We start from the raw sequence: 23557 nt of genomic DNA, 5'->3' as shown, positions 1-23557 counted from the left end.
TGTAATTTAATTCTGGGCTTTTGAGTTAGCAACGTGAACAGTTATGCTGTGGTAATTGTGCAGGTGTGTGTCAAGCAGCTGGCATTAGCATTTTTATCCACTGTAAATCATATTGCACACTTACTGCATTAGCTTCTGGCTCCTTTGAGAGGACCTAGTATTCAGCATACTTAGGTTTTTAAAAGAAACATCCTGGGTTTTTTGTTGTTGTTTTTGTGTTAAAACCCCATTTGTTTTCTTTTTCCTTCCCAACATTATGACATTTGTTATTCCCAGAACTGATACAGGGACTGCACTGATGAGAAAGGTAGAGCAATTAATACCAGTTAATTCTGGAAAAACAAAAGATGTCATATCTGATGTACCCCAACGAGTAAGTTTGTATTTTTTCTATTTCTAAATCTAAAAGGGTTATTTGCTTTTTCAGTTGAACTCTAATGACCCCATCTATTCATTTTGGATTTCAGCTGGCTTTAATTTCTGTTGTATTTGAATGAAGAATCAGGAAATTCTGTGGGTATTACGTGTTAAATGGTTATGAACTATTTTGAGATTACAGAGACACATCACAAGCCGAGCATGGTGTGCACACCTATAAACCTATATAATCTCAGCACTTGGGAGGCTAAGGCAGGAGGATTGACATTCAAGGCTGGCGGGAGCTGCATAGAAACCCTGTCTCAAAAAAAAAGAGACATGTAACATATACTGCTACTATGTTTCAAACTGGCATTTTCCTGTTTTCCACTCTCTGTAAACTTTTTCAAGTACCTCATGATTTGCATATAAGACATCCAAGAAAAACAAACAAACAAACTGTACTTCCTTTGGTATTCATGCCGTGCGTAAGCGTACCCGAATCTGATTTTCTTTAATAAAAAGGAGGAGAAGAAAGAGTGAGCATCAATATCGGCAGAGCCAGACACCATGGAGGTTGCAAGATGATACCGTTCACAGGCTCTGCCCCCGGAGCTAAACATAACATTATACAAATGAACAAACGAGAAGTTATTGGGGTCAAGACAGAAAGGAATAAGATGCTGTAAGCACTGATGCTAGTCAGTGCTTGCTGTCAGGGGAAGTCACTGTGGACTGGGTGTTCAGGTTTTTGGGGGAAGAGAGAGAGGTTTCCAGAGGCTCAGGGGTTTAGAGTGACAAGGAGGATTTGCCTTGTGGTCTGGAGTGAGCAGGAAGATGCCTGTGGCATATGTTGGTCCTCCTGTCCCCTGCTTCAAGGTAGGCATTTGCAGTCCTGGATGTGGAATCTGGGGATGGGGATGGCAGGAATGGAAGGCCATCATGGGTCATAACCACTGCCCACACCCAGAATTACTGACACTAGGCATTTAAAGAATATAAGGATATTGTACCCATCACACACTCACAAAACTTCACATGTCCCTGGGTTGTGCTTATTATCACTGAGAATATCAGCAAGCTGTTCTTTAGAGTCATTATTTTCTGCTTGGTAGAAGTTGTTCAGCATGTCTAAATGCCTAATGTGCCTGTCTTACCTAATTTGAAATAAATGAATTCTCACATTTTCCATTAATGGCAGTGACAGGTGTACTGAATTTAATTCAGGCTCCTTGAATTTAAGATATGCAAATTTCATTTATTGAAAATATGTCAATCTTAAAGGAGATTCGGCCTTACCTATATTGTTTCCTTTTTTAGACAAATGGACACTTACCTGGGAATGGAGATGTGTATCAGGAAAGGCTAGCACGCTTAGAAAATGATAAAGAATCCCTCGTTCTTCAGGCAAGTGTTTTGTAAATGTGATTCTTTTTTCATGAGATGCAGTTGGCCTTCCCATCTTAGATAAAAAATATTTGGAAAAATTGCATCTGTACTAAACATGTGCAGACTTTTTTCTAGTCATTAGTCCCTAAAAAATAGTATAACAACTCTTTATATAGCATTTGTGTTGTATTAGGTAATCTAATGATAATTCAAAGTGTACAGTGATTATTTAAATTGTTCTATGCCAACACTATTCCATTTTATATAGCAACTTAAGCATCTGCAGGGTTGGGTATCTGTGAGGATCCTGAAGACAATGCTGCAGATACTAAGAAAATACTGTACTTGCAATGACCATACTAAATCTAGGTGGTAAATTCAGATGCTTACAGAAACCAGGCTGCTAAAAGCAGTAGTGCAGTGGCCACCTGTATGCAATAAGGAACAGTGACGACTGGTGGAACGTGGGTGTGACAAACCCAGGCCAGGGGGAGCAGCTCTTAACCTCAGCTCCAGAACATGCTGAATACAGACTCAATGCCATCTGACCTGAATTTAAATATATTTTAATATGTAATAGAAATCCAGATATATGAACATCTACAGTATACAAATTTCAATATTATATATTTTTAATATATTGAGTGTGTATTTAATTTTTCAATTTTTAAAATACCATGGGCCAAACAAAACACAACAGTGATTGGAGTCCTGCTTGGGGGTTACATTTGTTTGCTTCCTCATAATGTTTTAAATGCTGAACAGATATTTTTATTTCGATGTTTTGTTTGTTTGAGACAGTGTCTTGCTACATAGGCTGGTCTCAAATTCACCATCTTGCTGCTTTAACCTTCCGAGGGCTGGGATTACAGGCATCACCGTGTTTGGGCTTTATTTTGGTATTATGATCTAAATGATAAATTAAAGTATATTTACTAGGCTGGTGATCGTTGTGGAAAGACAGGTTTTCATTTAACACTGAGGATGAAGGACTAACCTTTTTAATGGACTTTTGGGCATGTTTGCATTGCACCCTGACCTTTTCCTACCCGTGTTTTTTTTGCTTTTGTTTTTTCATTTTTATTGTTCTGGGACTTGTACATGATAAGCTGGCTCTGAACATATTTGTGATCAGTAAGATCTTGAAAGCGCTTATAGAATTTGAATTCCCTGGGTTCTTTTCCTTAATCTCCGCCCCCCACAACCATTCTTCTTGAAGTATCAGATTTGAATAGTCCTTAATATCTGTTTCAAATATTAACTTCATTTCCTGTACTAACCTCTATGCTGTCTCCCTCCCCCAAAATACATAATTTAAATGCTTTTAATCCATGATGTATTGCACATTCCTGACCAGAAATAACTTTCTCATAAATGAACAACAGTCCTTGGATCAGAAAGCAACACGATAAGGTGGGAATGTAGCTCGGTGACAAAGCATTTGCCTAGCATGTGTGAGGCCCTGGGTTCAATCCCCAGGGCTGCAAAATAATGAAAAAAATCAACAGATGAACAGGAAAGTAAAGGATCACTATTATCTTTTACCTCTCAGATTTTTTTTGTTTTTTTACCCACCACGAGTGGTGAGGTCATTGTTTTTATTCCATTCAGAGAAACGAGTATGCTGTGGGACTCAAATTCTTTCTAACTTATTTTACTGTATATACAGGTAAGTGTGCTAACAGACCAGGTAGAGGCTCAAGGAGAGAAGATTCGAGACTTGGAGTTTTGTCTTGAAGAGCACAGAGAGAAGTTGAATGCTACAGAAGAAATGCTACAGCAGGTATCTACGGAGCTAGCGTGGGGAGGCAGTGCTCCTGTTGACCTGTTTTATTAAGGATGCTACATTTCTATCCTTTTTTACTCTGATGCAGTAATAAATTTCCAGATTCACTTAGACTGGCACATTTTAAGCCACTTAAAAATCTAGAGTAGCAGGGTCTTAAAACACCTAGCCATAATATAAAATGTTTATGCAATTAGTATCAAATAAAATGTTATTAGGATTGTAAGTTGATTTTCTTCTTTTTGCATTCATATGGTTTCCTAACTCTCATCCATGAGAATATATTTTATGATTAAGGAAAAAGATAAATATCGTATATGACCTTTGTTATTGGAACAGAACTCATGTGCACTGTACTCATAGATGAGAGGACCTATGACGCAGTGAGTAAAGTACACCCTGGAGTAAAACTTCTTAGGTCTGAATTACTGCTCTGTCATTTCCTTGCTGTATGAATTTTGACAGGTACTTAACCTGTTCCTTGGCTTCCTCATCTGATGAATGAGGATAATAAGAGTTTCTACCTCACAGGGTTGTTGTGGGGATTGAATGACATTAATGTCACATCAGTACCCCTTATAGAGCAAACATAATGATCATCATCAATGTCATTGTTGGGCTTAGGAATATGCAAGGGGTCAACATGTGTCTTCTCTAATAAACTGACACGTTTGGTTCTGCTCAAAGGAGGGTAACTAAAAGACATAGCTTTTTAAGATGTACATTTGTAGGAATTATTATTTGCTGCGTCCTCGGATCTCTGCTGCTTTGCAATCGTGAATGACACAAGTTCGCACGCAGCCATTTATAGTTACTTGGTTTTTGAAGGCTTTTCTTAAAACTCTAATAGGAGCTTCTGAGTAGAACATCCTTAGAAACTCAGAAGTTGGATCTGATGGCTGAAATATCTAACTTGAAGTTAAAACTGACGGCAGTAGAGAAGGATAGACTGGATTATGAAGATAGGTTCAGAGACACCGAGGTAAGTGGCACCATCTCTGTCTTCTGGTCTGTCTGTCTCTCTCTTTCACACACATGCCTGGAGGTGTGAAGGGGAGGTAATTACATTGTGCCTGCTTCCTGCTTTTAGAGAATAAACTTTAGGACTGGAGTGTCGCTCAGTGATAGAGCACAACATACTTAGCATGCATAAGAGCCTGAGTTCCAAAACCCCCAGAATAAACTTTAATTAAATTGAATTATTATCACCAAGTGCTAATGGAAATTTTTATTTTGAAACCGTCTATTTCCTTTTTTGGTGGTACTGGGGCTTGAACACAGGGCCTCACGCTTGCGGCTTTAGGTCCTCTCGCACTTGAGCCACACCTCCAGCTCAATTTTAATTTAGACCTTTGATTTGAAATACTCACCTTTCCGTTAGCTGAGGAAATACTTTGACTTCAGATATTTACAGCATTTGTCCAACAGTCCATACTGGTTTTCTCAGTTTTAAAGATACTGTTCTTAAATGCATGGTTTTACTGTGAGTGCTTATAAACGTATACAGACAACAAGCTAATATTATATAATCATGAAATCACAAGGCCTTTTAGGGATTGTTTAATTTGGCCTTTTGATCTTTTCTGCACATGAATCATTCTAATGAAGTCAAGCTCACTGCATTTTTATGAAATTCTGGGTAGATTCTACATCCTGTGGCTAAACAAACTTTGCTGTTTGTTCTCACTCTTTACTGATGATCCAGGTCTTGTAGTTTGCTGTTTTATTGTAGAGGGGCAAGAGCAGAACCATTTGAAATTTATTCATTTAAAATGAAATATAAGACTGGGGATATAGCTACACAGTGGAGTTCTTTCCTAACATGGAAAATCTTGGTTATATTTCTTGCTTCCCAGTAGCAAACAGAAATCCCTAACCTGGTTCATGATCTAGTCTTAAAGTTCTTTTGTCAATCCATTTTTATGAATGTATACCTCATTGGATTGAGACTAGAGATCTTAAACAGAACTTAGAAAGTTACCCAGTTCTTTATAATTCATGCTTTTGTGCCTTCTTTAAAACTCCACTCAGACATTTTCCTCTATTCTGTCATTCCCCAGCCTCATGGTTGTTGCCTAACAGAACTCAGTCAAAGGCTGGGGGCATAACTCAAGTAGCAGAACATCTGCCTAGCAAGTGTGAAGCTCTGAGTTCAAACCCCAGTACCCCCAGAAAAAAGAAAAAAACTCAGTCAACAAGTAGCCAACATGACAATGGAGCTAGTTCTGCTATAGAGGAAGAAGTTCCAGTATACCAGGATCAAGAGTAGGCCTTCTACATTGTGTCTGCAAAGTTAGAGGACTTCTTAACTTACAGGACTGTTGATAGTTTAATTTGGGTACAAGATGTTAAACAAGCATTGGGACTAAATTGCAGTGGATGTTCTGTGAGTTTTTGGTAAGATTCCAGAACAATGTACAGTCTGTATGTACATTTTGTATGAGACATTTTTCCCTTGCCTCTTCCTCACTTCACTCACATGTTCTCCTTCATGTGCCTTGTGGTGTTGTCATCTCACTTTCTAGTACACAAGCCCCATCATTTTGTTAAGTGTTCAGTACTGTGGTAAATTGTAGTATGTACGTATCCACAGACTGTAGAACAGTGGTAAGCATTGTGATGTTATATCCAAGAGCAATTAAAATTCTCTCCAAAATGTTCCTGTGATTGTTCCCATAATAGGAATAAAATGTTTTCCCAGCTTTTATAGGAATCACAAATCCTTCAACTTTGCCTAGAATTTTAGATTATCTAGATGTTAATTTCTAAGAGAAATTGAGGTGGGGAAGAAATATAGGCATTTCCAGAAGACGGCCGGTGAAAGACGTTAAATGTCACAACACTTGAAAGTCTCAGTAATTGCTGGCGATAGTTAGGTCGTTCAACACTGCCCTCTGCTGGCAAGAGCACAGCTGTCAGGAATGGAATTGCTCTGGGAAGCCTTCAGGGTTCTCTGAAAGGGAAAGGAAATGAATTCTTCCTCTCTTTTGTTGTGTTGTTTTGTTTCTTGCAGTGCTGGGGATGGAACCCAGGGCCTTGCACATGCTAGGCAAGCACTCTGCCACTTGGCTACACCTCCAGCCCAGGGATCTTTAGGACTTATTCTTCTGATAAGAAGTTAATTGAAGTAACTTGCATTCCATTTTTAAAGACTTTTGCATTAAGGAACTGTTGTCAGATTTTCCAGCTTGTGTTATCATGGGAAGATGTGACTTCTTCCAAGTGGGGAATTAGATTCATATTTAAAGTATTGCTGTTTCAAAAACAGCAGAAAAATGATACCAGTGTATAATCCTGTTTTCTTCAGTTGTTTGTTCTTTGCAAACTGCCACAAAGGGAAGTAGTAAAATGTACAGAAGTGTCAGATAGGAATTCAAAGCTGTTCCCTTAACAATAAGAAAGTAGGAAATATACACTAAAAATATCAGATGAAAGAAGATCACACTCCTTATTCAAGGATGATTGATTAATAAAAGCTGGGTTTTTTTTTTTTTCTTTGAATTTGAGTTCTGAACTGATAAATAAGGAATTGTATGGCTGGAGATTTGGTTCAGTGGGAGAATGCTTGACTAGCATTCACAAAGCCCTGGATTTGACCCACAGCATTGCAAATAAAAATAATAATAATAAATCATAACTAAAATATTATTGAATAATATCAAATAGTTCTTGACCTCATGTGAAAGAAAGAAGTAGATTTCTTCTTATTAGAGCCTTGTATGATTGTTAACAGGCAATTACATAGGGTAGGTAACACTTTTATACATTTCACAAGAGCCAGTGGGTTTACTGAGAAGCATATTTCTTTGTAGTGACCTTTTCCTAGCTTTTATGAGCTTGAGTCCTAACAGTTGGGAGCTTAGACTAATCACTGTTAACAAAGTTGTGTTTCTTACAGCATTGTTCAACTCATTTCTTGTTGTTTTGTTTGGGTTTTTTTTTTTTATACTATTACACTCTATGAATTTAAAGGAATAAATGTAAAAACAGAGGAGCCAAAACTTTAGCCATTGGAGGGAACTTTGTGGTATGTAGTATTAAAAAAAGAAAGGAAAAAAAGTTTGCTACACAGTGTATCTGAGCTGTCTTTTGAAAGAGTATTGTTTTATATTCTAATTTTCTTTTTCCTACTCTCTTGACTCTGAAAAAAAATATATACAACTTTATCAGACTACTTAGGTGAGTGTTACAGGCAAATTAGATGCGTTTAAACGGCAGTAGAAAAGGAGTCGTAGTCTACTGTGGAAACGTTGGATTGTTTTCTTTTCCAGTCTTCAAATATAAAATTGTATTGTGATACTGAGTATATATCTAAACTATTGTGCTTTCATCCATCTCCAACTTGAGAATCTGTGGTGTAAAAAATTTAAATTTAAATCTGTATTTTTTTCAGACAAAGGAATAAATTATTTTTAGAATTTTATAAATCCACATGTCACTGAAACACTCTTGAGGTAAATGGCTTTACTAAAGAGTTTCTGTGGTTTATTTTAAAAGACAAGATTTTTAGTCTATAAACATCTGACAAGTGATAATGAGTCAGATGTTAAACTGTGTTTCTGTATTAGTGAGCTTTCCATCACCATAAAAACAATACTGAGATAGTCAACTTAGAGGAAAGGTTTGCTTTGGCTCACCCTTTTGGAAGTTCCAGTCCATTATTAATTGGCCTCATTGCTTTTGGATCTGTGGCAATGTAGCACATCACTGCGGAAGTGTGTGGCAGAATAAAACTGCTCACCTCATGGTGTCCAGAAAGCAAAAAGAGATGAAGAGGCCGGGGTCCAACAATCCCCTTCAAGGACACACCCCAAAAGACCTAAGGATGCCCTGCTAAGACCCTTTAAAGGTTCTACCACCTCCCAACAGTGCCACAATGAGAACCAAACTTACCCTCATACCCTGCGCGTTAGGGGCACTCAAGATCCAAACTATAACATCTTCTTAAAATTACAGTCATTTTTTGTTTTTGTGAGCACACCACTGAGGGCAGAGGCATTGGGAATTGAAAGTGTGTTTTAAATGGGAAGAAGGCCTGGTTCTAAGGAGATATACTTACTACATTTCTATGCATCAGACTTGACTTACAACTTTAACCCTATGAAGTGTTGGCTTCTGAAGATTTCCAAGCTGCTCTTTTGGGATGGGTGACTGTGTCACCCTTTTCCTGATGCTTTTCCTTATTTCTTTTTGGACAGGGTCTAATGCAGGAGATCAGCGATTTGAGGTTAAAAGTCAGTGAAATGGATAGTGAAAGGCTTCAGTATGAAAAAAAGCTTAAATCAACCAAAGTAAGTTTCTCACTGGCAAAATTTTTTTTTAAACAAATGGCTCCACTACTCATCTGTGAGCAATAATATAAGTAAAATAATTTCTACTTTGTGTAAAATGACAAAGGTATTTCATAAGTAAATGAAGTTTTTCCCTAAAGTAGAAACCTTCTTGAACTTAACTTAATAAGGCTTAACTAACTTGCCATTTCTAAATTATCTAACCTCCTTTATAAACTGATTCTATTTTCTTGGTTATTTAGCTTGTCTTTTTCTATCTAGTTTTCTTTTACTCCTCTGTCTCTCTACCAGTCTTTAATGGCCAAACTTTCTAGCATGAAAATCAAGGTGGGTCAGATGCAGTATGAAAAGCAGCGGATGGAACAAAAGTGGGAGTCACTGAAGGTGCAGTAGACTTTGGTGATGGGCTTCATGTCGTTGCTTTCTGGCTTGTGTCGTTTTGCTGTGGTGATGTCTTTAGTGCCATGTGCATTCATTTTCTATGTGTGTGACCTGTTTATTAAAATGTGACCAACACTGACTAAAGGGACAATGAAATCCCTAATATTGTTTCCAGAAACATCTGAAATAATTACTGAAAATAATAAACAGGCAAAATAAAATCATTAGCTTATAAATTAAGTTTTAACCTTTTTAGGCTGTCTGAGCTCCAAGAATCATAAAATAATTGTAAACATTTACCTGTGAAAGAAATATATTTCTTATATCAACAGTAGCATTGCATAGCTCTGTTTTCTGTGTTAAATACAACCAACAAAATGTAGGCTTGCTAATGCTAGTTCTTTACTAAAGTGAAATTGAAATTGAAAATGTTAGCAAACAGTTCAATGGGCTCAGAAGCTTTTTTAGTTAAATAGTTTAAATAAAGAGGGCTTAAGTATCTGCTTTCTAGATACATTTTTCCCTGTCATTGTCGGAGATTCTGTCCTTTTACTTAGTGATGAGGATGGATTATTTAGTCCCCTGATTTGGCTAAAGTTGTTTGTGATTCGTTGCTTTGCCTACTCATTAAGCTCAGAGCTCATCCCAGAAGCATGACTGCCATCATGAAATGCTGAGTGAACACCAAGCCTTTTCCAATTTGCATCTTATTTTGCTTTTATGACACTAAGTATCTGAATTTGATCATCTTCTTTGATTAAAACTTGATCAGATCTAGAATTTAGGGCAATCCTATTATACTTTAAAAGATTTCTTTTTTATTTATTCACAGATCTGCTATTATTATACCATAATAATTATAAAGTGGACATACATTAATAGTCTTGCTTCCTGTTTAACCATCTAATTTCTGATATTTGTGTCTAAATTCTTACAGATTTTGTTTTAGTCGCATAATCTAATTATTGATTTAAGGAGCTAATAGGCTCCTTAAATATTCCCTGGAGTCATAAACTACTATTCTAAAATGAATTTACAATTTGTAGGATGAACTGGCATCTTTAAAGGAGCAACTGGAAGAGAAAGAATCTGAAGTAAAAAGGCTGCAAGAAAAACTGGTTTGCAAGCTGAAAGGAGAAGGGATCGAAATTCTTGATAGAGGTAAGAATGTCAGTTCAACATGTATTATCTTTATTGAAATTCTCAAAGTCTAGGAAGAAGCTGGTGTTAGTCAGTGTGTAATTTTAGCATCAAAAGGAAGAGTAGCAGAGCCACCTAGGCTCTATGGAAATTCTTAAGACCATACTGCAAGGGAATCTGTAAACTTGCTCTTCAGCAGCTGGAGAAGAGCAGTGTTGTACTTTTTTGGGTGATTATTTTAGATTAGTACATTGTAAATTCTCATCACAAGAACACAAATTGCAATTTCAAAAGAATTAATAGAGGACTGGGGATGTGGCTCAGTCGCAGAGTGCCAGCCTAGCATACGAGAAGCCCTGGGTTCTGTCCCCAGCACTACAAAATAATAATTAATTAAAAATTACTACATTGACCTGGGCACTGGTGGCTCATGCCTGTAATCCTCAGGAGCAGAGTTCAGGAGTATTGTGGTTCGAAGCCAGCCTGGGCAAACAGTTCAAGAGACCCTATCTCAAAAAATCCTGTCACAAAAAGGGGCTGGTGGAATGGCTCAAGGAGTAGGCCCTGAGTTCAAACCCCAGTACCACAAAAAAAAGAAAATAGATTACTGTGTTCCAAGATTATTTTCTTCTGAACTGAACTTGAGGCAATATAAAGGATTTAGAAAGGAGCCCTACTCTTTCAAGAGAAAAGAAGAATGGCTCTATGTCTTTGGGAAATCAATGAAAATGTCCTAGAAAAGAAGAATTGCTCTGTGTCTTTGGAAAATCAGTGAAAACTTCTTACCATGGGCTGAGCCCTCAACCTTTTAGAAAATAAAAGTAGGCTCATTCTGTTTCTGGAAAAATGTGTGAATTTATCCATTTTTTTCATAATTGAGAAGGTTGGCTCTAATATATGGTTTGTAATTCCTAATAGTTATACATGATAGAAAATAACTTGAATGAAATGTACTTTTAATTATATTTTAGAAATATAATGTGTGTAACATTTGACAACACTAGGTCACATTTAATATTAGGGAATAACCAGGTAAATGCAGAGATTGAGAGGGAGTGTTACAAACTTCATGGCAGTCTGATGCTGGCACAGCATCCAACTGCACCATCAGTAGACTCATCTCAGGAGGCATTTCAGTGTTGTTGAACTTAAGTGGTACATAGGATGTGACACAGCATTATACCAGTCACATTCAGGAAGACCATGTATCAATGGTGCAGAAATGTAAAAATCTACAAGTACAGCACTAACTGGCCTTTCATCACAGCTGGTATAAGACGTGCTGGTACTTCATAGGCTTGATTTTCTCATGGAGAAATCAAGGTTTAGAAAGAAGAAGACTCAGAACTAGTAACTTGAATTTAGGTCTTCCGATTAATTACAGTATATTCTTTCCAACCTATCACAGAGCATTATTTATTGTACTGCTAGTCCTAAAATCACAAAATAGTGCTTTATATTCTGTTTTTATGAGGTTAGAGTCCCTTCATTTTAGACAAAAGGAAACTAAATAATAGTACTTTAAAAACAGTACTTATTGTAATGTATGCTAACTTCCAATCCAATGGGTTTTCCTGTACAGATGAAAATTTTAAAAAGAAGCTCAAAGAAAAAAGTAAGGGTTTTGATATATTTTCATCAGCCTTTACATTCACCAAAAGTGCTACTTTGTTCTTTGCATGTGTTTTAAAGCATTTCTCTCACCAAAGATGTAAAGTTGCTTCATCAATAAGCCGTTTCACTAGCGTGTACAAAATAGAGGTCAGACAAACAGACAGTAAAAACAAGAAGAAAACTCATTTTGCAGGTTTTTCCTGATTTGGCCCATTCACTCCACATAGCACATAGAGGGGCAGAGGTCAGAAAACATTTTCCCTAAGGCCCAGGAGATAGAGAGCCAAGGAGAAAACATTTGTAATCCTATGAAAACTCAGTTTTAAAAATTTGCCACATTTGAAAGATCATTTTGAACTTTGCTTTTGTTTCTTCGTGTTTTGAAGTCCATGATTTGCCTGAGGTGTACATTAGAAGCTTCTTTTGATTAAATCCTCTTGGTGTTACAAAAGATTGTATGCAGGCTGATTCATGGAACCTGAACTATTTAATGCCACACAATGGTAAATCCTTGATGGACTCTTTCCCTCAGACTCTGTGTTATTCGATCAAAACAATTTGCCATCACAAAAGGTTAACAATTGGTAATTGAAAACGTGTCAGTGCTAAATGATGCACTATTTAAAAAATTATCTTTAATTGTATCTTTTCTCAGAAGCAGGCATCCTTAACTGAATGTTTTTTTCTGTTTCCTTTTTTTTGTGTGTGTGGGGCTGGAGGTTTGAACTCAGGGCTTCATACTTGCAAAGCAGATGCTCTATCACTTGGGCCACACCTCCAGTCCATTTATCTGTGGTTATTTTGGTAATGGGGTCTCACAAACTACCTTGGCTGGCCTTGAACCTTGATCCTCCTGATTTCAGCCTCACAAATAGCTAGTATTACAGGCGTGAGCCACTGGCACTTCCATTTTTTAATTGTAGCTTTACTTTTGAGTAAACTTTTCATGTTTAAAATATTTAAGTTTTTATTATTCAGGTAACATGCTTTTGTATTTGAATTTCAAACTTTAAGGAAAATCACATTGACCTACTTTGGTTATTATGTCTTGGTATCTGTTTTAAAATAAAGCTTATGGATGAAGCAAAGTCTGTACTATTCTTCTGTATGGAACCTACAAGCAGCTTCTCAGCATGACTACTCATTAAATACTACACGCCATCAGGTTCTCACCATTGTGTCCCCGTCTCGGTTACAACTGAGTATCATTTTCTCCGCTTTTGTCATTGTATGTATCACTTAATGCTTTCACTCGCTGCTTTATAGCTTCGTGTTTGAAATGCCATGCTTTTGTTGTTATAGCATCCAACTCTCATCTTCAGTGTCTGATGAAGATTTTGTCATTGCTTTGAGAGAGGGTTAGTTATTACATGCCCATATTGTTTCCTTTCTCTTCAGGTGACACAGAAAATGTTCATCTTTCAGATTTCCCTATAAGCGAATTTGTGTGCTAAATGTATCTTTTTTAAAAATAATAAAACAAATCATTAACGTCTTTACTTTAAACCACCTCAGTTGATTTCATGTGGTGTTTTTTTCAGATATCGAAGTACAAAAAATGAAAAAAGCTGTGGAGTCTCTGATGGCAGCAAATGAAGAAAAGGTATCAGATAAAATTTAAGTACTTATATGGGTGTTCTGTAACACCATTTTAATCATTCCATGTAATTTCTTGAGCCTCATTTGGAAAGTACATACCCCAAACTCCACTGTTACTGAGCAGTCTTCTGTCTCCCTGCCCGAGTGTGCAGTCTCGGTGATGGCAATTGTGATTGTGGCTGTGTGCACAGGGACTAGCAGCACTGGTTCCAATAAGAATCCTGCCCCGCCCCCTTCACGGATTTAGAAAATGTTCACGTCATCAGAAGAATGCTTACGTTCGGGTGACAAGAGACAGTACATTCTACAGTATATACTGGAAATTCTGGGCTCAAGTATGAACTCTGAAGGAGTTTGCCCATGACACCGTTAACCCCAGTCATGCCGATTTTCTCCTTCCTATGGATATTACTTCCTCCACATTCCTGGTCTCTTTCACATGTAGAATTATCTGTGCTCTCCTGAGAGGTGAAATACCAGAAGACAGCGGCACAGGCTCCATGGAATCATGTTTGGGTCTGGCCTAATACTTGTCTCTAGGGCTCTTTCCCTGATTGGCTCTCGTCATGCACATATGGTACTTTGTCCTGCTAGGAGCAGGGTGGGGTTACGCCACTAGAACAGTGTGTTTCTGTTCCTACCTGACCATCCAATGTCTAGGAGGCAGCAACTGTCAGGTTCAGCTCCTGTCATCAAGACTAATCTTCCCCTGTGGTCCTTTAATGAATAGAACAAAGGGAATTATCTCAATAAAAGAGCAATTTCAAGGAAGTAACCAAACAATAAAATGCCAAAGAATTAGCTTGATCTTTGTTATAACTTTCTCTATTTCTTGCCTACTCTGTTTTTTTTAATCTCTGTATATTTGCTTTTTATTATCTTTATTTGTCCTTCATTTCATGAAAATAAACTCATTGTCATATGTACCCACCCTTATGTAGGTTTCTTCTTGCTAGTCTTCCCACTATTTAATAAAAAGAAAAGTAATTAGCAAAAGTTGAGTTGTCAGTTAGCTTTTACTCCATAACAAACTACATTTTTTTATGTCTCATACTTTCGTGAGTTGGCTAGATGGTTCGTCTGGTCTAGACTGACTTAGCTGATGTCTACGGTGAGTTAGCAGCTCAGAGGGATTGAATCATCGAGGACAGATAGTGTGATTTAACATGTCTGATGATTGGCATCCCACATGGGATGACTCCTCCTATCTCCAAATGACCTCTCTTTCTCCAGTAGACGAGCTCAGTCTTCTTCACACAGTTCCTCAGTCTCAGTGTGCAAATGCTTCATTGGCACCTCCTTGGCCAAAGTTAGTCACATGACCAGGCCCAGACTCAGTGTAATCGGAGCTAAGGAGACCATTTTTTTTATTGGTTTTTTGGCTGTACTGGAGTTTGAATTCAGAGCCTTGTGCTTGTTAGGCAGGCACTCTGCCACTTGAGCCATGCTTCTAACCCAGGGAGACCATTTTTATACTGTGCCACATTGAGGGCATGGGAAAGGAAAATAGGGGTAAGGACAAAATTGAAGCTATAACTTTTTATCAACCAGGATGGAAAATAATGTGAGCTATAGAAGTAGACTGTCTAGGGCTAAATGTCATGCAGTGACAGGGTGTTTATTTAGCATTCATGAAGTCCTGGGTTTGATTCTCAGCACCACCATCACCCCTCTCCTGCCCCCAAAAAAAGAATTAGAATATCTTATCTAGTTGAGGGGTTGAGAAATAAGTAGAAGAAAGAGTAGACAGAGAAGTAAAGGGAGGAGTTAAGAGTGGGGTCAATGAAGTTCCTTATAGAAGGTAAATTAGAAAAAGGTGAAAAATAACTCATTTTAAATGGAGAGGAAGTCACTGGTTACTAATCAAAGCAACTTCGGTGGTGTTTTAAGAAGGGAAGAGCTAGCTAGTGATTGATGATAGCTAATAAAGATGGTAGAAATAGGGTCTTCTTTCAAGATTTGACTTACAAATTAGGCGAGTAATTAAAGCTGATTTTTTCCTGCTTTTTTGTTTCATATCTTACTACCTTGTTTTGTTTTTGTTTTTTAAAGATGGCAGCTGAAGGATAGAATCTCTAAACTCAGAGGTACTTTTTCCATATCTCTGATGTGTATAGGAAGCATAGATATTACCAGCTTTACAAAAGTATAGAAGTATTCTTTGAGTAATGTAAGTAATTCATGTCTACTTACTCTTTCTGTTTTAAAATCATAGTATTAAAGATGATGATTTTTTTATTTATAGGATCAGAAAATAGAAGATCTCCGACAATGCCTGAACAGGTGCAAGAAAATGCAAGATGCAGTGCCCCAGGGCAAAACAGGTAGACCTCAGCTCTAAAGACTTCCCTTCATTAGTTGGTTCTGAGTGGCTGTGGACTTACATATTTGGCCTCAGTTTCTTTCATGTATCATACCCATTATCGCACACTAGGTGTCTCATTCATTCATTTATTGAACAATATTATTAGGTAACTGTTCTCTGCCAGAAAGTATACAGGCTGAGGAGTGAGTACACTATAGATTGGTTGGTGAGGGAGAACATCTCTAAGAAGCTGATTAGAGAGGGAGAGAGGGAGAACGAATGAACATGTATAAAGAGCATAGGAGGAAAAGGAAGTGAAAGAAGACCAGTGAGCAAACATAGTGGATGTACTTTGTGAACGTGTATAAAAATAGAACAATGAAACTTGTTGAAATTATTTTAAAAAGGGGGAGGAGGGAGAATGATGGCGGGGGTGAATCTTAAGATGTATGGTAAGCGTATATGTAAATGTCACACTGTACATCCTCCCACAACTATTATATGCTAATAAATAAAAAAAGAAAGACCAGTGGGACTGGAAGGTATGCACAGTGGGGAGTGAGATGTGATGAGATGACCAGCAGCTCAGTCAGACAAAGTGAAGTGTTCAGCTCTTGTTCAAGTGCAGAGGGATTCACTGAAGGGTTTTTAAAAGTCTGAGTATGATCTTTGTAACAAATGGACCATGGAGGAGGACTGCATTGGGAGCAGGGAAAAACAATCAAAAGACTTGCAGTATTCTGGTGAAAAGATCTGGTGGAACTGGGTCTGATTGGGAATGTGTTACAATGTTAGAATCAACATGGTCTGATGACTTAGATGAGGAGAGTGAAGAAGAAGGAAGTAAAAAAAATAAGAAAGCCTCATATTTTTGGCTAAAGCAATGGCACAAGTTCCATTTATTAAGATGAGAGAGCCTAGAGAAGAAATACTGACGTGATTAAGGGAGGTGAGTTCAGCTCTGAACATGTGAAGTTCAAAAAGTCCTGAAAGACATTAAGTACAGGTAGCTATGCATTTTGTTCCATTTATTACTAGTTTAGCTGCAGATGGGCCAATTGGCTATCCCAAAGCTGGGAAAAACTTCAAGGGCAATTTAAAATAAAAATGTTAGGAATTTTGAAAGTGCTCTTGATTGCTAGCAGTGCATGGGTAGAGTTATTTACTCAAAGGGAAGTACTGGAAAAAACATGTCTTTTGAAAAGTAATGATGAAACCCTCAAATTTTGAAATTTTATTTTATTTTTTTAACAGTGCTGGATCCAAACCCAGGGCCTGGCATGGGCTAGGAAAGCACTATACCACTGAGTCTCACCCCAGCCCCTGACATTTTATTTTGTTGAGTTCACAAAGAAAAACGAATCCTGCTGTGGACCAGGATTTGTTTGTGTTTGTTTTTGAGTCAGGTTCTCACGAGCCCAGGTTAGCCTACAGCTCATGATTGTTTTGTGTCATCCTCCCCAGTGGCTGGATTATAGGCATGTACCACCATACCCAGCTAAGATATTTTGGGGGAAAATGGATCTTCCTACTTCTTGTACACAGGGCCTGACATATGAATATCTTATAAATATCTAAATAAACAAATGAACCCCCAAGTATCAGTGTCGACTGAGGTAATTCTCATTGCTTAGCATTTTCCACGCTTTCAAAGGAATTTCTGTTTCAAGGAACACTACAAATTTGCAAGTGATTTTTACTTATGATAACATTCAAAATAGTGTTTGATTTTATAGAATTTCAACACTGCAATCCTTATGTTTAAAGCCTAAGAACTACATAGTATTTTTTTTTTGGCTGGGGTTGTTTTTTGTGGGGTTTTTTGGGCAGTACTGGGGTTTGAACTCAGGGCCTCATGCTTGCTAGGCAGGTGCTCTATCACTTGAGCCACTCTGCCAGCCCAAAAAACCCAAGAACTGTATTATAAAGCATTTGGGAAATAGAGATGAGGGGTAAAAAATTACTCATAATTCCACCAGCATGGTCACTCTTCTGCATTTCTTTCAAGTCCTTTTTTCAGTACATATGAACATGTAGATTTAAAGAGTAGTTTTTTTTGCTGGGCATGGTGGCACATGCCTATAATCCCAGTGCTCAGGAGGCTGAGGCAGGAAGATCACAAGTTGGAGGTCAGCCTGGGCTACATGGTAAGGCTCTGTTTCAAACAAAATAAACAAAATATTAGGGTGTGTGTGTATGTGTGTGTATAGTTTTTATCATTGTTGGTTTTTGTTTGTTTGTTTATTTGGCCTTAACGGGGTTTGAACTCAAGGCCTCCCACTTGCTTGGTAGGCATTCTACCACTTGAGCTACGCCCCCAGCCCTTTTTGCTCCAGTTATTTTTGAGATAGTGTCTTGGTTTATCCTGTCTTGAACCATGGTTCTCTTGATCTCTGCCTCCCGATTAGCCAAGATTACAGCTGTGCACTGTCATGGCCAACTTGCATGGGGTTCCCAGGCCCTCCCATATGCTAGATGAGTGCTGTACCACTGAGCTACGCCCATGACCTGTATCTAGTTTTAAACCAGATGCAGGGTAGCTTTTCATAAGCCATTAAAAATTATGTCCTATTCTAATGAACAGTTATAAAAATAAATGAGAATCTTAGGAAGGATACTTAACTCTTCACACAACTCCAATAATACCTAAGTTCTAGTAAAATTAGGATAAAATTCTAGTAAAACCTTCTACTAAAGAAGTTACGGTCCGTCCGGGCATGGTGGCAGATACCTAAAATCCCAGCACTAGGGAGACTGGGGCAGGAGGACAGCCTGGCCTACATTGTAGCAAGACACTGACTTAAAAAAAAAAAAAGATCTTTAAACAAGTGTATGATCTGCCATTCATCAGTATGTAGAGATTAGAGTTTTAAGCATCATTCTTTCTGTTTTTAAAAATAACTGTCTGACGTTACGCTGTTCAGCAGTCAATCCTTTTCATTTACACTGATGTAAAAAATTCTCCAAGTTACTGGCTTGCTGGATATGTGGTTCCTTTCTTCTGTTAGATCTGCTTTAAGAGAGCATAACAGAATTCTTTTGAGGGGTCAAATGTCATCTATTTTTTTTTTCTTTTCCTAATTTTCTGTGTATTTTCAGCACAGCAATGCTGAAAAATAAGCTGTTTGAGTAGTGACTTTATTGCTATTCAGCATTAGTTTGTTATACCAGGTACTCCTTAGCTTAGTTTTTTCCTACACTAGTATTTTTAAAGCCCTAAAATTTTTAAACTAAATTACAGGAGAATTGTTGGAATAAATTAACTTATAGTTTTCTTTCAATCTCGCACATCAATGATCATATCAAATGTGACTTCACCTGTTAACACCACTGCTTGTGCTTAGTGCAGTCTGATCCTGGGCCGCAGGTACTCAGGTGTTCTTGTTTGGTTGGTTTGGTTTTTGTGTGTGTGGTACTGGGGTTTGAACTCAGGGCTTCACACTTAGTAGGCAGGTACTCTGCCTTTTGAACCACTCAACCAGCCCATTTTTTTGTTAGGTATTTTCAACATAGGGTCTAGTGAACTGTTTGCCCAGACTGACCTTGAACTGTGATCCTCCTGATCTCTGCCTTCCGAGTAGGTAGAATTACATGCATGAGCCACTAGTACCTGGCTCAGGTGCTTACAGTTTAAGATGGTTTCTTGAGTCCCATGTTGCAGTTTTTCAGGTGCTACAAGGTAAAGTTGACTCTGATTTTTGAGAATCAGGAAAATGTTTATGTTTGGACAGGTGTAGGGTTGTGGCTTAGTGGTAGATTGCATGTTTGACATGCATGAGGCCCTGAGTTTGATCCCTAGCACTATAAAAAATAAAGAAACTTTATGCTCAATATAATTAGGATTCTCATCTTCCTCCAAAAGTGAAATGTGAATTCTGAGAAGCTGCCGTTGGCTACTTTCTGTTTTGTCTTTCTAGGCAAAGATGGGGAATATGAAGATCTGCTCAACTCCAGTTCCATCTCCACCTTGTTGGATGCTCAGGGCTTCAGTGATCTAGAGAAAAGCACATCATCAAGTCCAGCCATGGGATCTCCCAGTCATGACCTGTTCAACACAAGTGCTATAAAAGAGGTATTTATGGAGTTTCAGTACTTTCTTCTTGTTGAAGAGACTGTCATTGAAAGTTAAAACACTGTTGGTTACATGTAAACATGGGTCCTTTTCCCAGTGAAATTACTGAATTGGTTTGTTCCAGAAGTCTGTCCTTTTTCTTCTTTTTTTAATGTGTGCTTTTTTCCTTTCTTTAGTAAATGTTTTGTAGAATAACAAAACTGCTTATAAAACTCAGGAAAGACAAGCCACACAGGATGGTATGTGCATATAGTCCCAGCTATTCTGCAGTCTGAGGCAGGCGGATCCTTTAGCCCAGAGTTTGAGGACAGAATAGGAAATAGAGCAAAACCCTGTCGCAAGAAAAACAATTTTTTTTTTTTTAGCAAAACCATAAATCTCTTGGAGATAGATTCCCTTTTAAATATGCTATTATAGTCTACTTATTAAAGAATAAGTAGGTTGAGATAAATTGAGATTATGTAAGTAAAGTTATTTTAGTTACTTCTGATGGTGACTCTAAAAGATGATTGAATAAAATTTCTCTATGGCTTAGTTAGACTTGGAAAAGGCAACTGGAAGAGAATAAACATTTAACTCATTACATTTGATATCTATGATTCTCTGACCAAAACTTTGAAGCTTGAATGACATTACCTTGCTGACGAATCTGCATGTTTGGGCAGAGCTCAACAGGAACTTCTCATCTGAGCCCCACACACATTGATTTGATTGGCAAAGTCTGGGGCTTGAGGCATCTGAAGGCTGCTTGCTTGTGTGTCTGGTGGTTGATGCTGCCTGTTCGTGGTCCTGGCTGGAACTCCATTGACTGCTTGACTTCCTCACAGCAGTGCAGTGAGCATCTCAATGAATGAGAATCCCAAGAAAACTAGGCAAATTTGCTTCATCTCTTATGACTCATTTCAGAAGTCACAGTATCTCTTCTGCTGTGGTCATATGCAAGGAGTGGGAAAGCAGAGCCTACCTCCTTTTTTCTTTAAACTTAAGAATTGTTTATTCTGGAATTTTCCAGAGGTCATCATTGACCTCAAGTAACTGAGACAATATAAAATGAAACTGAAAATAAGGGGGGAGTGACTATTTGAAGGTAGTTTCACAAAAATACGTAACATAACATGATAGACTGAAATGTGTCCCCTCAAAATTCCCCTGTTGAAGTTCTAACCCCTAGTACCTCAGAATATGAGGCTTTTGAAAAAGGTTAGTTGAAATGAACTATCCCTACATCTTTGTGGACAAGTGACATCACCTTGTAAGAAGAAAACGTGGAATGAGATACATTGGTGCAACCATACTTGGAAAACATAGTCTGCCATTTCACCTTCTAGCTATAACAGTTTACATCCCTCTCCCATTTAAAATACAGTTGCCCACAGACTTCCAAATGCCATTTCTGCTGAGGCATCAGCCTCCTGGGTGCTGGTCATCCAGTTCAGATCAAGATACAAGGACAGTTCCTCAGGTACAGCTTTTTGGGCACAGCTTCTTTGGCTTTTCTTTTTTTGGTGGCAATAGGGTTTGAACTCAGGGCCTCATGATTGCTAGGCAGGCAGGCGCTCTACCATTTGAGCCACTCTGCCAGCTTGGACAAAGCTTATTGAGTATCATTCCAGTCAGTGTAAAGAGCCGGGAACTTAAAGGTGGAGTATCAGTGCCCCCACACCCAGCGCAGCAGTGGCAGGCTAGACGTAATGCAACTGCTGTAGGCATTCTCATTTAAAAAGAGGGAAAACTGAAGGCACATAGTGTCCCTAGTCCACAGCCATTCCAAAATCCAGCCAAGCCGTGGTGCAAGTTCCTGTGTTAGAGCCCAGGCTTCTGGGCTTTTTGTTCTTCCCTGAAAGTAATTTTCCTTTTCCCTTCGAGTACTTGCTCACCTCAGGGCTATAAAATACCACCTAGGGCCGGTGCCATCTTTTCATTTGTTTTCTCTGTCCTCATGAGTCTGGTTTGGTGTAGTGCTTTGAGCATTTGGAATTTCATATGAATCCCTTTATAATGTACTATCAGATAAAAGCACATTAACACACATCTTCACAATAAGTGTTCCTCTGCCTGGGGTTCCCAAGGCTGCTATGGGATAGCCACTTTTGTCTTTTTAAACACTTCACGGAAAGACAGGCTCATTACCTCTTCAGTCTTCCTATGGCCTCAACAAAGGCTTTTGCAGCCACGTCCTTGGCTTCATCTGTGTCCATATTTTCCTGAGGTTACCTGTGTTCAATCTTTGCTTTCATTATAGTGTACTTTGCAATCTAGAGAGACCAGGAATGGAAACAGCTTTATTGAACTGAGCAATCTTAACCTCCTCATGTCTAACAATACCCTTGGTCATCTCTCCGTACATCCTTTGCTATAGGTTGTAAGAAGAAAACAAGGGGAAAATCTCCTACTTTAAAAAAAAAATAGTTTTTTGTGATATTGGGGATTGAATTCAGACCTTGAGCATATGAGGCAAGTACTCCACCATCTGAGCCAAACCCACAGCCCTTGTGTTTGTAGTTTTTTTGTTTTTGAGATAGGGTCTCACTAACTTTGCCTATTTTTTTTTGTTGTTGTTTTTGAGAGAGGGTATCTACCACTAACATAACCACGCTGGCCTCAAACTCATGATCTTCCTTACAGGTGTGTACCACCACACTCAGCTGTTAAATATATATTTATATTGAAAGGAAGAATACCATTTGACAGCCAATGAGTGTGTTGCATTTAGAGAGCGGGATTGCTGTTCCATGGAGGGTGTAATCGCATATCCTTAAAAGAGTCTTCTCAATGTGAATTCCAGCTTCATGATAGTTTAGTTTGTCATAAATTATTGTTCCAAACTGAACAAAAATGGTTTTATGAGAACTGAGCCAGATTTTAAAAGAAAAACCAGGACAGAGATTTGAGTTTAGAACTGAAGCCTTAAAGTTTGTGAAAGAAATCAAGAAAATGGATGAGTCTGTTATAGTTATGTTTTCCCTGTGATTAAGAATCCAAGGAGATATAGGGACCTCAGGAAACAGGGATGGGAGCTAAAAAAGCTGTCCAAGATTAATTGTAGAGTCAAAGTGAAAAAAAGGTGATAATGAAATGATACCCTAGTTTATTATAATATGACCTGACATTTTGTAAACTTTCACAGAAACAAAAATCACATCGCTAAATTCATTGCTTACTTAACCAAGAGAGCTTTGCTAGTCACACACAATCCTCAAACTGATTGTATGTCGGGATGCATGGAGCTCAGAGGCGGGAGTGAATTGACATCAGCTATAGGTGTGTGGTTGCTAAGTTGAGACTGTTGCTGACTGGTTGGATGTAGAAGTCTGTTCACTAGTGTGGGTCCTTACCTGCCTCACTTAGAAGTGAGGAGCTGAGCCAGATGTGGTGGCATATGCCTGTAATCCCAGCACTGAATAAGTGAAGGCAGGAGGATCTTGAGTTCAAACTAGCCTGGCTGGCTACACAGCAAGTTCAAGGCCAGCATGGGCTACTGCAAAAAAAAAAAAAAAAAAAGAGGAGCTGGGTCAGGGATGTAACTTAATGGTAGGGCACAATCCACAGCATCACCAAAAATAATAAGAATAATAAATGAGCTCACTGATTGGTTTGCTTATAGGAATTCACTAAAGTATAGT

At 38.2% G+C, this 23557-nt stretch overlaps 1 protein-coding gene across 11 annotated transcripts in view; it reads left to right on the top strand.

The window, feature by feature from the left end:
• The window catches only part of Ppfibp1 (PPFIA binding protein 1), a 145263-nt gene that overhangs the window by 100086 nt on the left and 21620 nt on the right, over positions 1–23557 (top strand). For 5 of the 11 annotated variants that reach the window (XM_074083042.1, XM_074083047.1, XM_074083043.1 and 2 more), the window contains 10 exons: positions 1678–1764; positions 3416–3529; positions 4383–4514; positions 8731–8823; positions 9115–9207; positions 10251–10365; positions 11927–11959; positions 13500–13561; positions 15803–15881; positions 19780–19934. In XM_074083042.1, coding sequence (XP_073939143.1) covers positions 1678–1764; positions 3416–3529; positions 4383–4514; positions 8731–8823; positions 9115–9207; positions 10251–10365; positions 11927–11959; positions 13500–13561; positions 15803–15881; positions 19780–19934 — 963 coding nt within the window. The remainder of the gene's footprint in view (positions 1–1677; positions 1765–3415; positions 3530–4382; positions 4515–8730; positions 8824–9114; positions 9208–10250; positions 10366–11926; positions 11960–13499; positions 13562–15802; positions 15882–19779; positions 19935–23557) is intronic. The other 6 variants (XM_020184268.2, XM_074083051.1, XM_074083046.1 and 3 more) reach the window with 3 other exon arrangements.

The sequence above is a fragment of the Castor canadensis genome, chromosome 8 (assembly GCF_047511655.1).
Source record: "Castor canadensis chromosome 8, mCasCan1.hap1v2, whole genome shotgun sequence".
In the NCBI taxonomy this organism is placed as follows: Eukaryota; Metazoa; Chordata; class Mammalia; order Rodentia; family Castoridae; genus Castor; species Castor canadensis.
Note: the sequence above shows the minus strand (reverse complement) of the source record. Positions and strands in the feature narration are given on the sequence as shown.